At 30.8% G+C, this 16,725-nt stretch overlaps 1 protein-coding gene across 1 annotated transcript in view; it reads right to left on the bottom strand.

Annotated features, from left to right (window-relative positions):
* Positions 1-398: 398 nt before the first annotated feature.
* Positions 399-16,725, bottom strand: part of LOC106474680 (myelin expression factor 2-like) — a 21,462-nt gene continuing 5,135 nt past the window's right edge. The window contains exons 2-11 of the mRNA XM_013935371.2: positions 13,986-14,164; positions 11,886-11,946; positions 7,359-7,452; positions 6,017-6,220; positions 4,808-4,961; positions 4,279-4,328; positions 4,035-4,083; positions 3,227-3,286; positions 2,020-2,106; positions 399-853 (exon numbers count right to left, since the gene is read on the bottom strand). Of these exons, the coding sequence (XP_013790825.2) occupies positions 414-853; positions 2,020-2,106; positions 3,227-3,286; positions 4,035-4,083; positions 4,279-4,328; positions 4,808-4,961; positions 6,017-6,220; positions 7,359-7,452; positions 11,886-11,946; positions 13,986-14,164 (1,378 nt within the window). The 3' untranslated portion in view covers positions 399-413. The remainder of the gene's footprint in view (positions 854-2,019; positions 2,107-3,226; positions 3,287-4,034; positions 4,084-4,278; positions 4,329-4,807; positions 4,962-6,016; positions 6,221-7,358; positions 7,453-11,885; positions 11,947-13,985; positions 14,165-16,725) is intronic.

Below are 16,725 nucleotides of genomic sequence, written 5' to 3'. Positions count from 1 at the left end.
TCAGGTCTGTATACACAAACAATTTTTACATGACAATGTATTTGCAACAGATTAAAACCTATTTAAAAATGTATTGTTGAAATTAATAAAAGTGACTAAAAGAAATGTAAAACATTCTTGACTTTACACTTTTGAACATACAATCAACGTATCAAAATAATATAAATATTAAGGCAACAATAAAAATGTTTAAACTCATTTTTACCAATAAACATTACAAAAACTACACAACTGAATATGAGGATAAATTTGGGTTCTGTAGCTGTTCACATTTATTTTAAAATATTCAACTATTAAAGATTTGCCATCACCAAACAAGAAGACATAAACAACAGCACTTTCACATACTAAGCTTCAACGACACTTCTATAAATACTACAAGAAAGAAAACACTAATTCTGCTTACAAGGAAGTTAACTCACATTTTCAACCATGACGGTGTCCGAACTCTGTGTAGACTGGTTAAAACCTATTCTGTTCATGTCTCCAAAAGATCCTCCCGTGTTGGGCATTCCAGTCCCAAGCCCTAGAGCTGTTCCTGTCCCCATACCCGATGCCCCACCTCCCATAGCTGCCATCATGTTAGTGTTGGTAGCTAAACCCATGTTGGCCCCAGTGCCTCCTATTCCAAGTCCTGCAGCAGCACCCATGTTCCCACTAAAACCAGTACCCATGCCCGTATTCATACCCATGTTATTTCCCATAGCTGTGTTTAATCCCATTCCACCTACAGATGCCATGGCATTCATGTTACTTGCCATCATGTTACTCATATTATTCATATTACCCATATTACCAGTTCCCATTCCCATTCCCAAATTAGTTGCCCCTCCTGCCATTGCTCCTAAACCACCTGTAACAACAAATCAAACATTTATATATAGAAAAAGAACAAACTGAAAATATAAAAATGGTTTATGGAAAGGAAAAAAAAATATTGTCCACCTAACATATTGTTATTGTCCAACAAAAACAAACCTTTGAAATAAACATTTTACCAGACTAAGTACTTTAGGCAACTGAGTAAAATTAGTTAACACTTGAGAAGAAATTTACTAGAAATACAAGAAACACCTGCTAATAATACAATTTTATCAGTTAACACTTGAGAAGAAATATACTAGAAATACAAGAAACACCTGCTAATAATACAATTTTATCAGTTAACACTTGAGAAGAAATATACTAGAAATACAAGAAACACCTGCTAATAATACAATTTTATCAGTTAACACTTGAGAAGAAATATACTAGAAATACAAGAAACACCTGCTAATAATACAATTTTATCAGTTAACACTTGAGAGGAAATATACTAGAAATACAAGAAACACCTGCTAATAATACAATTTTATCAGTTAACACTTGAGAAGAAATATACTAGAAATACAAGAAATACCTGCTAATAATACAATTTTATCCCCTTTTTCTTTGCAGAAAGCAGACCTTTTCACTTTCATTAATACAATATTTTCTTATTTTAACCCTCTCGCTAGGAGTCTTCCTGTGGTCAGGGGTCAAAGGGCATGTCATCACGTTGGTATCAAGTTGTAGTTTATATTTCAAATTTTAGTATTATACATTAGTTAATTTCTTATTTTATTTTAAAAAATTCTAAATAAAGATTTTTGTGTGTCATGTGGTATGTTGAATGTAGCTTTGGTTTGTGATATCCAAATACAGCCTGTAGTTTCTTACAAATTACCAATATTGACAAGCTGGAATATGAAATAAAAACTTACTATCTTTTCTATTTGCTGAAATATCACTATATTTAGTGAATCAAACATGGTTGCCCCACCCATTTCTTCCATTTTTGGAAATACTTCCTTACATATACCTGCTTTGCTCATTCTTGGCTTTATAACCAATCAAAAGCTCAGACCCCCCCAAATGTTTTTCTGGTTCTTGAAGGTGGAATTGTATTTCAAAAACTATCAATAAGGTACCAATCATTAATACATATATCCCCAAAAGTTTAATTCACCTGGGGTGGGGATAAGACAAGTGTTAACTTACCAGATGTGGTGCCACCTATTCCTATTGCTGAAGATCCACCAGAAACAGCAGCAGGCGTGGCTCCTAAATTTGCTACATTAAAAGATTCTGCAAGAAATCCAGAATTGAACAGCTACTTATAAATATGAATTTTATGAGGAAATACTATATCAATCTTTACTTGAACTAACCCTAATCTTTATCAGTAGAAAACTAATATGGCATTGTATGTCAAGAAGCTAACTCTTTCAGTTGCTGAGAAATTTAAGTTTCAAATTCACAATTTCATTCAAACGTTAGATGTACAACATTATGGACCAGCAAAAAAAAGATTAAATTATAACGACCACTGTCACACATTCTTGTAAAACTGTAATAATATGTATAAAAGCTTCTAACATATTTAGTTTGCATTATAAATATTAATGTTCTTCAATTCTCACTAACCGATAGCCAGCTAGTACTACATCCTAACATCAATACATAAAACACTGCTACATCCACTGTGATGGAAACACAGAAATAACTGAGTGTATAAAAATACTGGATGAAGTCTCAGGCATTACGTGACACAATGACACTTTGTAGGTTTCATTAAAAAAGTAGTAACTTTTATAAAGAATATATATTTTATTAAAATTAAGAAAAGTTCTTAAAAAATTTAACTGAGTATTCTCTAGAAGTGGTATGAATTTTGTGATAAATCTTCATTTTTTATGTTGTCAAGGGAACCTTAACACACCTTCAATTTACTCCTATTGAAAAAAAAACCCTAACAGAATATTATATGTAACATAAAACCTTATTTACAAAACCCCAAAGATTTTTTTTAAAAGTTCTGGCTGTATTAAGAAATAGCAAGATTATGGTTATAGTAGTACTTGAAAGAAAAATGTACGTTTAAAAAATAAACATTTAGATCAAAGGGACATCTGCAGTTAAAATACACATTTACAGAATAAAAACTCCCCCCCAAAAAAACAGTTTCTATATTTTTATTTTCTATTTTACCAGAAAAAGCTGGAATGATTTACCAGACAAGCTGCATATAACATATTAGCTGCATTTTTAACTATTTTGTAACCGAAGTTCCTTACACTGCAAATAATCAGTAATAAGCTTACTACCCTGTTATCTCATTACAGGTCTAACTGAATAAGGAATTTTCTATTTATATAAAATAACTAGTGTCTAGTCATACGAGATGATTACTAAAAACAATACTTACTGTTTAAATTCAATGGCTGACCACCGGCTCCCAGCCCCTTTCCCACACTCTGTAGACCAGCTGAAATAAAAATAATAAAACATACAATGAAAAGTTTAAAAAATATCAAACCCTCATCTACTTTCCTCGATACAAGAATATCAACCCCTCATCTAGTTTCCTCGATACAAGAATATCAACCCCTCATCTACTTTCATTGATACAAGAATATCAACCCCTCATCTACTTTCCTCGATACAAGAATATCAACCCCTCTCAGATTCCTTTGGAAGTTATAATGGAAATTACAATCACTAATTTTTCATGATGACAAAAAAAAAACTACACATAAAATTTATCACAAAAACTCAGAAATACGGTGTAGCAACAAATTTCTGCTACATTTTAAAATTGCCAATTTGTCAAAAATGAATATAAAATTTTTCAGAATTCCTACTTTTGTATTTAACATATGGTTACAAATGAGAGAGGATTTATTTCTAATAATGTGTGTTTTCTGAGAGAGATCTTTTAAATGTGTGCCTGCATGGTAGATGACTTGGGTTAAATGATGCAGGCACACATTTAACCCAAGTCATCTACCATGCAGGCACAGGTAGATGACTTGGGTTAAATGTGTGCCTGCATGGTAGATGACTCGGGTTCAAATAAACACATTTAGACAGAGAAATACTGACGACGTACAATATTTTGGGTAAGATTACAAACTGAATAATTCAGTTCTAAGTACTGGTGCTAGTTCTTTTTGTGTCACGTCACAATAATATGCTGTCTAATATTTGGTAAGAATAAAAATGTTTACACCTACTTGGTAATTTGGATGGAAGTCCATCAGATTCGTCACTTTTAAATTTGTCCTGAAATATACCAAATTTACTGATGACAAATAAAAAAAACATTAACAAAATAAATGTGAGTACTTTGCACAAAATTCATAAATAATCAAAATTATTTACAAAAAAAGTTTAACAAATTTAGTAAACTAAAAGAAGTGCATAAAATAAGTCAAAGTAATAAATCTTTTAAAAATCATAAAATAAAGGCAAACTTACCATTCGAACACTCATTGTTCGAGCAAATAATTTCTGACCATTAAACATTGCTGTAAACCGAGTCAAGAATTAAACTTTATAGACAAATTTATTACACGATCTGAACACAATATAAAATTCAACCTTTTCTAAAGTGAAAAAAAGTCTCCAATGTGAATATTTGCAAACAATTTAGTGTTTAAGAGGCAGTGAACGTTAAAAACTATTGTTTTTCACGAGAAACAGTTTATATTTCTAACAGAGTATTATACTCAAAACATTTCAAGTAAAATTAATGTGCGTTGCTTTTATAATGGCCTTGAAAAATCACTTTAGGATTTAGATGCATTTTTTTTACTGTGTCACAAAAATATTAACATTTCTCACTACACAATCTCACCATCAATAAATTTAAACAATTTTCATCTTTCTTGCAATACAAATTTTATTTTTATTAATTTTAAAAAACTTAACTTTTTTGTCTTTACATCTACTTTATACAAGTAGATGCTGAATAACAATGGCTAGAAATCAAAGACAGAAAGGATACAAATAGCTTGAACAGCTTCCACTGGGTGGTCAAATGTAACAGTACCATGACCTTTACTGTTGCCTTCTTCATCTGTCTTCAAATCTATGTTAACAACTTTTCCCGATAACTTAAAAACTTCTTCTAATTTCTTACTGTCCACCTTGTAGTCGAGCTACAACAAACATATACGTTTTTAATGTATCTATAATACCTTTGATTTTTGTGGTATCGGTATAGTAATTTATACTTTTGTAATCACAAAATGCACACATAGGAGCTACAGAAATGATTTTTTACAACTTCCACATGCCAAATTTGATGAGGCTTAGCAAGCACGACATACAAGTAACAAAAAAAAACTAATATTGTAACTAGTAGAGGTTAGTTCTCTAAATAGTTATTATTCTAAGCTTTAAGGAAAAAATTGGAATTTAAGAAATTTATTTGTAAATAGTAACAATGTACAAAATACTGGTAAACTAGTACTAAAACTAAGAAGAAATCTGTATATTGTAGGCCAGTTTTATGCTATTAAATAAGATAACAGGAGCTGCATAAGAGCCACGTGATTTACAACTTGCATGGTGGGATTATTAGTTAGATGAAGTTCAAAAGTCAATAAAACAAATAATTAATAAGTATAAATAGATATGTACTGTTACAAGCTTTAAGCTATTTAGAATAAACAATTTTGGTTCCCTGTTACAATTTGCAGTCATCCTAGAAATAAAAAGTTTTTATAGTGGTTATGATGTCAGTCAGATCAACCAACCTTGTACAGAGTTAAGGTTTAGAAAATAACACAAGGTTTTACAGATTATATAAATGAAATTTGACAATCTTCAGATGAAGGAAAGTATTTATTATCTTAAAATCAAAATCACATTGCACGTTGGATGTTCAACATTCAAAAAGAAAAAATGCATATGTAAATCATTAATTTAAAAAAACCGTAAAACATAAGTTAAAAAAGCTGATGTCTTGTGTATAAAAGCCATGTAATGTTTACCGATAATCTGCTAAATTTTGTGAAGATACATTTAAATTTTACAAAGTTACAGTATAACTGCTTTATGATTACATGGAGTGGATAAAGGCTGGGTGGAATCCACCCACCTGTAGTAAAAGTGTTAATGTATTTAGAACATTGCTTTTCCAGGGTTTTTAGTTATAAGAGATTCTAAAAGGTTTGGAAAACCACGAATTAGGTATTTTTAAAGTACTTACATTAGCAACAAACACTTTACAGGTTAGTGGTCCTTGAATTCCTAAAGATTCTAGAAACTGAGGACTAAGTCCGTAGGTGTTGTACTGACTGGATGAACCACTTCCCATAACACCTCCTCCAAAGCTGTTATTCATAGAAATCCCACGTTCTCTGCTGCTTCTAGTAATAGGCCTACCATGTTTGTCTCTTTCTACTTCAAAGTCCTAACAAAAACATAATATATTATAAGTAAGCACAATAATATTCATTATACACTGGATGCCTCTTATTGTGATGATGTTATCAGAATTACTAAGTCCTGACCAAATGTATAAAAATACATAGGAAAAACACCGTTTATTGTAATCCGTGCTTTGTTCTTATTATCACCTTAACCATCTCAAGGTCAAGTGACTCAAGGAAGGTTTATCACAAAATAGGGTGTGGTTGTCAGTAAGATCCCTTACGCTCATGTGTTTCTTTTCCATAATTACAGTACAGTAAGGGTTTGTTTCTAAGTCTTCTAAACTTCCCACGAGATTCCTGTGTTCATCTCTGAAGGAGTTTCATTTACTCATAAACTGCTCTATCCAATAGTATTTAAACTGTGCTTCATTAATGATTGTTTAGACCACCTGCTGTAACATCATAAAATGGGTGGGAAGGACTTTAATAATAAAACTTCAGAAACAAAACACAGCCAGGCATATTCTCAAGGGATGATAAGGTTTTTAGGTAATGCAAATCAATACTTAGAAATGGACAGAAAAAAGTAGAATATTAACTGTATACCCCACATGGATCCTTAAAACTGTGCAAAAATGCAAATTTTAATATTATATTTTTTTTTAATGAATTATAATAAATAAATGTTACAAAATGACAACATGAATTCTAAACTATTTTTGAGCTAAAACCTGTGTTGAAATAGAAATATTTGACATATGTAGGTGTGTACTACACCCAACAGGTGCTCACTAATAACAATAGGGTTAAACAGGTGCTCAATAATAACAATAGGGTTAAACAGATTCATCATGACTAATTACAACAGGGTTAAACAAAAGTACGCTTATCCATGATGAACCTGTTTAACCCTATTGTTATTAACCATGATGAACCTGTTTAACCCTGTTGTTATTAACCATGATGAACCTGTTTAACCCTGTTGTTATTAACTATGATGAACCTGTTTAACCCTGTTGTTATTAACCATGATGAACCTGTCTAACCCTATTGTGATTAGCCGAGATGAACCTGTTTAACCCTATTGTGATTAGCCAAGATGAACCCTTTTAACCCTATTGTGATTAGCCAAGATGAACCTGTTTAACCCTATTGTAATTAGTCATGATGAATCACCTCTTTAACAACTAACGTTCTCCCTCTGTATTCATATTTATGTAAGGTATCAATTGCTTTTTGGACTGAGGCATTGTCTTTCATCTCCACAACTCTATAATAAAAGGAAAATAAACTTGTATAAGAATATGTACCAATAGGCATAGTAAATTATAAACATAAATCAACTATTGAAACTAAGTAGACCAAATTATGCATGACAGAAAAATAATACAACAAAAACACAGCAAAATATAATTTTAAATAAAACAAAGAACAATCAAATCCTAATTCCATATTACACAAAAAACTGATCGGAAACATCTAACAACAACTTTTGTCTTAGTTAAAATAGAAAATATTTTTTATAACTATTATTCTTATTTTTTTACAGGAGCATTGTCAAAAAAAATTGATAGCCAGAGGTTTATAAGCATTTATTTTATATACAAAAACTTAAAAATATGTTTGTAGTATTGACCAACTACAGGCCTTTTCTATGTAATGTATGGTAACCACTATGTTACTGTACTTTACAAAATACTGGTATACATGAGATTTGTACCTTGTTTTAATATAGAGAAGCTGTAGAACATATAATTGTACATTCAAACAAGAAATAAACACTGGATAATTTGGTCCTAAAGTGATAAGCAAGAAAGCTAAAAATACTAGCTCAACCAAAAAGGGGCCGTATTTATATTACTGGAAACTACGCATGGTTATATTAGAAACAAAATGTTCATAAGCACTACACACTTTTACATCTATACTACCACCACCCAGGAGGTTAATGTAACAAGTTTGTTGAATCAGATACAACCTTGTACAGAGCCATATCATAAATATTTTATTTCACTTTTATAAAGTACTCTAGACAATTCTTGTTGCAATCACTGCTGTAAAGAAGCCGATAAATTCTACCCCACAACGTTCTTGGTGCCTCGATTCGAACAGACACTGTAGGAAATATCCAATTATCAACTTATTGGATCAGCTCAGACTTTCTACATAGGCATAACATAAACATTATATAATACTATCCTTGAAACCATTATACTGTCAAGAAGTTGATAAATCCTACCCCACTGTGTTTTCAAAGCAGGGAAAGTTCTGGGAATTGCACTGCATCAGCTTATTTGATATCGATGCTGTCAAACTAAGTAATGAGCACTGCTTTATATCCAATAACGGTAGAACAAACATACGAAATAGATGTGAAACAATTAGAAGAAACTCTCAGGAATATTACTTTGAAACTTAGTGATCCATACTGAAAAAAAAAGACAGTACTATTCATTTTGTTTCTTCTAAGTCAGCTCCTAACAATAAAATTACTACAGAAAATAAGTATAAAAAGGTGAGAAGTATAAACTCGGACCATATGTCCTTTGAAACTTTGTGATTGATCAATACTGCACATTTTATTGTGCACTTTGCTACCTTTATTTTAGTTATACTTTGATAACTTGTCTTACAATATGGAGAATTGAGTATAATGTTACAGTAGAGAAAATGACAGATAAAATATAAAACTTTGCTGAAAATAGTGTTTGATATTTAATTACGAGGTTTTTATTTTTCACTTGTTTTCTTTATTTATTATTATAAAAGTAATTAAAATGTAAAAAAATAGAAACTTATTACGTATGATAAAAAAATAAATAAAAATCTTCATGAGGTATACTAGCGAGCAGCTCGTGTATTTGATACAGTAACACGAGCTGCATGTGTGGCAGGATATTTCTAGTCAGACACAGTTCAAAGCTCAATATAACAAAAAATTAATAAATATAAATAGATGTATAGTGTCACGAGAATTAAGCTATTTAGAACAAATGTTCGTGCTTTCCTATTGATACTTGCAGTAATTCTAGAACAAAAGAAAAGGTAATTTTGATGGTTATGAAGTCTGTCAAATCAACTAACACCATATATTTATTGTTAAGGCAGAAAAACCCAGCATGTAAAATATAATTATTTACTGTATTTAGAAGGTTTTAGAAAATATGCAAATGAAATTTAAGATTTTTGAGATGAATAGAAGTATTTTCAATCTTAACATGAAAATCACTTTTACTTAGACTAATAAAATCGATATATTCCATGGACAATTCTTTATTAAAAATACTTATCTAAAAAAATATAATTTTTTGTATGTAAAAGACTTGTAATGTTTACTGAAAGTCTGCCAAGTTTTGTGAAGATACATGTACTATATTAGAAGTTAGTAGTATCAAAACTATAACAAGTACAAAGTGGTCACATGGTTGGTCATTTTGACCCGTGGAAAGCGTTAAAAACTGATAACCTATATTTTGTGTAAGTTTCAAACAACGTGCAACGAGTAGGCACAGATTAATTTATGTCTCAGCTACTTCATCACAAGATACTGATATATGTCTGGCATTAAGATATTAGTTTAACTGCCTTCAGAGTTTCAAAACTATAACAAGTACAAAGTGGTCACATGGTTGGTCATTTTGACCCGTGGAAAGCGTTAAAAACTGATAACCTATATTTTGTGTAAGTTTCAAACAACTTGCAACTAGTAGGCACAGATTAATTTATGTCTCAGCTACTTCATCACAAGATACTGATATATGTCTGGCATTAAGCTATTAATTTAACTGCCTTCAGAGTTTCATTATAGGGTAACAGTCACCTATGACAAAAGAAATTATTAAGCTTAACTCATAATTAATTAACACTAGAGAATAGTATAATAAACAATACAGTTACAGCATGTAAGTCAGGAAACTGAGTATAAGGATATGTTTAGTAATTTTTCTGTCATTACAAAATATAAAAAAAAAACATTTATTGCAACTTAACCCCACCATGACAAATCGTGTGTCAAAGGCCATGCCATCACATTTGTTGACTTGCATTCAAAATTTTATTGAACTACTATTTTCTGAATTTATGTCAATAGGTTCGGTATCAAATTGTAGATAATTCAAATTTTAGTATTATATGTTAATTTCTTAATTTAAAAGTAGATATTAAAAAACACAGCTAAACATTGATTTTCGTGTGTCACATGGTATGTTGAATGCAGCATTAGTTCAAATTAGATGTCTGCGATATCCAAGTACAAATTTTATAGTTTTGTACGAATTAGGAACTCAGACTACCAATATTGACAAGCTAGAATATAAAAATAAGAACCTCTTATCTTTTCTATTTGCTAAGATATCTCTCATGTACTGAATTTTGCAAACACAGTGGGCCCCCACCCACTTCTTTCCATTTTTGGAAATGACCCCTTATATACACTTTCTATATATGACATGTAAATAACCAATAAAAACCTCAGAATGTCCCTCTAGTGGTTCTAGTTATGACCTTCGTACTCGTAGGTTGCTAAGCCTTATGAAATTTCCGATGTTTAGAATGTGAAAAGAATTTTTCTTCTTAGGTTTTATATGTAAATTTTAAATAACCAAGAAAATCCTAAGTTACTATATTGATACGATGGAATTCCACTATAATTTCTCAAGTGTAGTAACTATGCTGTATTTGGGTTTAAAAAATATAAAATTTTGATCCCACTTTCCTTATCCCATTGAAATGTTGTGTGAAAAGAATGAGACAATAACATGGCAAAATGGCTGAAATAAATAGCTTAAATTTCATAACATTATATATTTATTATATTGACCTTTCAGCCATGCCTGGCTAACAATACAGAGGTTACAATGATGCGGTGCACGTGCACTCGCGATACCATATCAAATAATATAAAACTGACCTTTAGTCTTTACAAGGTGACCTATCTTGGCTGTGTTTTAGTAGACTAGTATTTTGTAAAATACAGCCATATTTCAATTATTATACATTAATACTTTTTACAAACAAGTTCTTAAACTTGTTTTTCTTAAAACATAGAACAGTAAATAAAGAAGTAAAGCAAACAATTATCTCTTCGTACACAAAAAATCTGATTTTTTAATGAAGTATTTTTATTATAAATTTGTTTGGGAAAACATCAAGTCTGTTTTGTTACCAGTCCAAGTGTGAGGTGATTTTCATGTTATACTAAAAAAAACTATTGTTCGTCCCAAAAATCTCAAATATTATTTGTGTAATCTATAAAACGTCCTAAATACGTTTCAAACACTTGTTTTCAGTAAAAGCTTTATATTTTTTCTGTTATTTTCTCTACACTAACTCTATGGGATCTGTCAATTTGACCATCCTCTTAACCACCAAAAAAAATTAGGAAATAAATTTGTTTTTTCATTCTTGAATGACTACAGATTATAACATGAAAACACAAATGTTTAGACAAAAGATTTGTAATCTTTAACTAAAAGTCTACCAAATTTTGTGAAGATACACTTACTGGAATAAAAGTTATAGCATAAATACTTGACGTGTATACAAATTTGTGTATATTATATTGAGCCCATCACAAAATGGTTAATTAGTGTGGCATTTTGAAAGATCTTCAAAATGCTATTATAAAATTGAAATTGGCTGTTTTTATGAACAATATCAGACTAGCATATATTAAATAGCATTAAACATTAAGATAATGCTTACCCACAGCCTCTAAACTTTCCACTTTCATCTTGAAACAGCTCTACATAATTTACTTCACCAACTAAAAGAAAAATATGGGTATGAACAAACATTTTTTAAACTTAGCATCATGTACAGAAATAAATAGAGCTGGGTAACTAAGGGTACTTGCTAATTAATTATTCAACTTGCTCATTAACCAATTAGAACAGTACATCCACTTCATAAAAAAAAGTGAATAAAACTTGTAATAACAAAATAAAATTTTAAACTTGGACATCTAGATTACACAGGCCTGAAATATAAACTTCATAAAAGTTATTTTGGTTTTAATAATAGATTTTCTATAATTCAGCTACACAGTTTTTGAAAATAATATTCATTTTTTTTTCTATCATGTAAGGATTTTTTTTACAAAATCGGGAAGAAAAAACAGCTCTTAATTAGATCAAATTATTATGTTTGTTAACAAATATACAAACAAACTGCAGAAAAGGGAAGAACATTGAAGTTAAAATGAATATGCATCCTCATTCACCCCGATTCTTTTTGTGAAATCTACATCTTTTAGTCTTCAAACATGTTGTGGTCTTTCTTCTATGTATTGAGTCTGGAGCATCTCTTTTCAATGACCAGCAGTAATTAGCCATCATGTTGATGTTCAACCTTCCCAGATACCTTCTCTCCATTTCCCTGATGTCTTGATGAAACCTTTCCCCTTGTTCTTCACTGACGACACCGAGATTTTCAGGGAAATAGTCAACATGTGAGTGTAAGAAATGAACTTTCAAGCTCATATTACAACCCAACTCTTTGAATTTATTGAGTATGTTATTGACAATATTTTCATAATTTGGGTCAATAACATCTTTAAAGGAAATCCACGCTTCTTTTTCAACTTTCCTCATTGTCCTTTTGAACTGTTCATCCGAAGTCAATTTCCTAATCTGAGGCCCAACAAAAATACCTTCTATAAGTTTCACTTCTGAAAGAGCTTGGAAATGCCGATATAAATACTTGAAACAGTTGTCATCTTTATCCAACGCCTTTAGAAACTGCTTCATCAAGCCCAGTTTTATGTGAAATGGAGGTAATAGGGCTTTCTTTGTGTCAACCAAACTTTCATTTTGTAATACTTGTACATGTACACAACTGTTCAAAGGAAGTCTGAATATCTCTATAGTGTACTCATAAAATAATTTGACAGATTTTAAAAATATGAAATTAAATATTAAATGAAGTCTTTGAAGATGAAAGGTGGGCAAAGACTATCGAGATATCCTCAATACTTTTGTTTCTACAATAGCTCCATTCAACTAAATTTCATAACAATGAAGAATTTACTATAATCTATATCTTGAATGAAAAAAAATTTAATGATGAAATTCCAGCTTGTTAGCTGTCACTTAAGATGTTTTCAAATCTCCAAACTTGCTACATTCAGGCCTATAGGAATGATACTGCACTAGGAAATAGCTGATCATTTAATTGGATTGCTTTTTTTGACAAATGTACTATAACAAAAAAAAAGTTTAAAAAGTACAAATTTAATCATAGATTAGAACATAACTGTTTCTTTTGACAATTATACAAAATACTGTACATTCCTTCCTGTGTATAAAACTAGACATATCCAATCTTTGAACAAGTTAATAATTTACAAACAAAATACTGTACCTTCCTTCCTGTGTATAAAACTAGACATATCCAATCTTTGAACAAGTTAACAATTTACAAACAAAATACTGTACCTTCCTTCCTGTGTATAAAACTAGACATATCCAATCTTTGAACAAGTTAATAATTTACAAACAAAGTACTGTACCTTCCTTCATGTGTATAAAGCTAGACATATCCAATCTTTGAACAAGTTAATAATTTACAAACAAAATACTGTACCTTCCTTCCTGTGTATAAAACAAGACATATTCAATCTTTGAACAAGTTAATAATCTACAAACAAAGTACTGTACCTTCCTTCCTGTGTATAAAACAAGACATATCAAATCTTTGAACAAGTTAATAATTTACAAACAAAGTACTGTACCTTCCTTCCTGTGTATAAAACAAGACATATCCAATCTTTGAACAAGTTAATAATTTACAAACAAAATACTGTACCTTCCTTTCTGAAAAGATCTTTAATTTCTGTCCACTTAGACTCATAGGGTATGTTTGCAACATATACACGATGATTATTTTGACCCCTTGAATTTCTGTTATCGTAACGCCCACGGCCACCTCTAGAACCATCCCTACTTCCTCTTTCCTTTTGTTCAACTGGAGATCTAGATCTGGATCTAAATGAAAAAGAAATAATTCCTCAATGCTAAGAAATGGCTTGACTGATTCCACACTAAACTACCATTAATGAAGGTTATGTTTCTGTAACAGTTTTATTATGCAATTTTGGGATGGGTCTTTGAGAACTCAAGGAACAATTGCATAAATTAGTAAAGCTTTTGGAATTTTTAAGACTTAACTTAGACAAAAGTTACCTAAATTAGATAACTCAATCATTGTATTTAGAAGATAAAAACCTTACTATAACAATTCTAGTGTTTACCACTTGTAAATACAATCTGCACTTTAGAGGCCTAATACATTCCTCGATTGGCCATACCCTCTGCTTTGGACTACAGCTTGGGTCGGCAAACCAAATACAGTTAGGCCTCTTGTAATGGTGATGCGCATATAAAATACAATAAAATGTAAATAAAAGAAACGAAATCTAACAATCACAAGACAGTCGGTTCACTGTATAATATTAAATAATAAATTAGATACTATGTCATAATATTATTCACACACGTTATGTTCTTACAGTATGATAGGAAATGTGTTTTTTATGTAGCAACACGAGGTGGACTTAATTATTTTATCCAATCAACCGTGTTTCATTTCACTAACAATGCTGCAATGTTAGGTCACGTTAAAGTTAGCCCTTATTGGCATTCTTGAACAAGCACAGAAAACTTGTCAAAGAAAGGTAAAAACAATACATATATATTAATATATAAAATGGCTTTAAAATTTATTACTTATATTATGAAACCTATAGATTAAAAACTTTTGAAAAAGGTTTGGTACAGCTATATACCTCTGATCATACACACAATGAACTGCTTGTGATCTTTACTGAATGAAAATAAAGATAAAATTCACAGCATTATACAACTTTATAGGAAACTTTTAATAAAATGTAGAAAGATAAAAATCAGTAATTAAAATCTAAAATAAGGTAAGAACGTCTAATTGTTTTTTAATATGAAATATCAAACTGTCAAAGTTACAAATTAATACACATATCATATATAAAAATAAGTTTCAGCTATGTCCTCCAGTAGTTTTTCTATGAAACATACAAACCATACAAGTGCACCAAACCAACATATCTCAATGTTACATTTACACATGTTAACACCATACTTAAATGAAGGCCTTAGGCATGTTTTGTAACAAAAAGCATTTTTAAAAACAATTGTTAAAATTAAATATTTCAAACCAAGACACAGCCAGTACCACTACCCAATTCTAACTATTATAAATATAAACAATGTTTAGTGGCCAATTATGTATGATAAATCATGGTGCACTAAACATCTTTATAAAGTGGATGTCTAGGCCTGAAATGTTTAATTTCATATTAAAACCAGCAAACATACTTTTGTCACAAAATCTTGACGGAGTTCTTCTGTTTGGCTATTTCTTTAAATATGCAGAAGGTAGTTCAGTGATACAAGGAGTCAACTCAAGATGGGGTTGCCATGAAAAAAAGTGTTAAACTCTAACAGTAATAACATTTTATTAACAGACTGAGAGTCCCCATAATTCAAAAGGAATTCAGACATTTTTCATTGTTTTAACTCTACGTGCACACGAAGAGTTGGGCACATTTTTGTGGTGTAAAATAAAAATGAAAGTAATTTTATTTGAAAATTAAATACCCTCATCTTATACATCAACATTAGTTTTGTACATCAGTGTATGTACAAGGAAGTGGCTCGGTAGTATGGCAATAAACATGTCCTGTGTGCTATGGGGATACCATAGATATGTCAAGATGCCATAGATATGAACTAATATGAGTCTAGAGATTAAATAGTTTAAAATAATTTGTTTCAGCAGATTTCTGTGTGAAGAACTGCTCTAACCCTAACATTAAATGGCTAGTTCTAACAGTTGAGACTTCCACTAGCTGTACTGGAAGATGCTCTTTAACTGTCAAAAATCATTTACTTAAAGTGATGTCTCTGAATGTGTGATGTAGAAGTCAACACTTTTGATTGGAAACCATGCAGCAAATTAGAAATGTGGCAGGAAAATGTAAAATAAATAAATTTATATGGCATATATTAAATTGTTAATACTGACATGATTGTAACCATCTTTGCTTTAAAAGTATTAATTATGGTTTTAGTTTTAATCAAAACATGGCTGGAAAAATAAAATTAACTACCAGTATGCATTTAAGACCAATGTCAATAAATTTCATTAACTACCTGCCACATGAGCCAGCCCAGCATCTTTTAGTACCGAGCCTAAGATGGTCAACAGGGTAGTTATTCCAGAAAATGGTGATTTAACGGTTATTTCAATAGATCTCGGTGAATGAAGCTCGACATAACTTCTAAAACAAAACAATAGACAAAATATTTACTCTGCATTGCAGAAGTGGCATTTTGAATTTGAGAATTGTTAGGAAAATCATCTTCAACACTTCATCATTGTGCTTTACTGTGCCGTTAGATCTGCTTCAACGCCGTTAGATCTGCTTCAACACTTCATCTTGGGCTTTACTGTGCCGTTAGATCTGCTTCAACGCCGTTAGATCTGCTTCAACAGTAAAGCCCAAGGATGG

Source organism: Limulus polyphemus, unplaced genomic scaffold, assembly GCF_000517525.1.
Source record: "Limulus polyphemus unplaced genomic scaffold, Limulus_polyphemus-2.1.2 Scaffold7523, whole genome shotgun sequence".
Classification (NCBI taxonomy): domain Eukaryota; kingdom Metazoa; phylum Arthropoda; class Merostomata; order Xiphosura; family Limulidae; genus Limulus; species Limulus polyphemus.
This window is presented reverse-complemented; position numbering and strand designations above follow the sequence as displayed.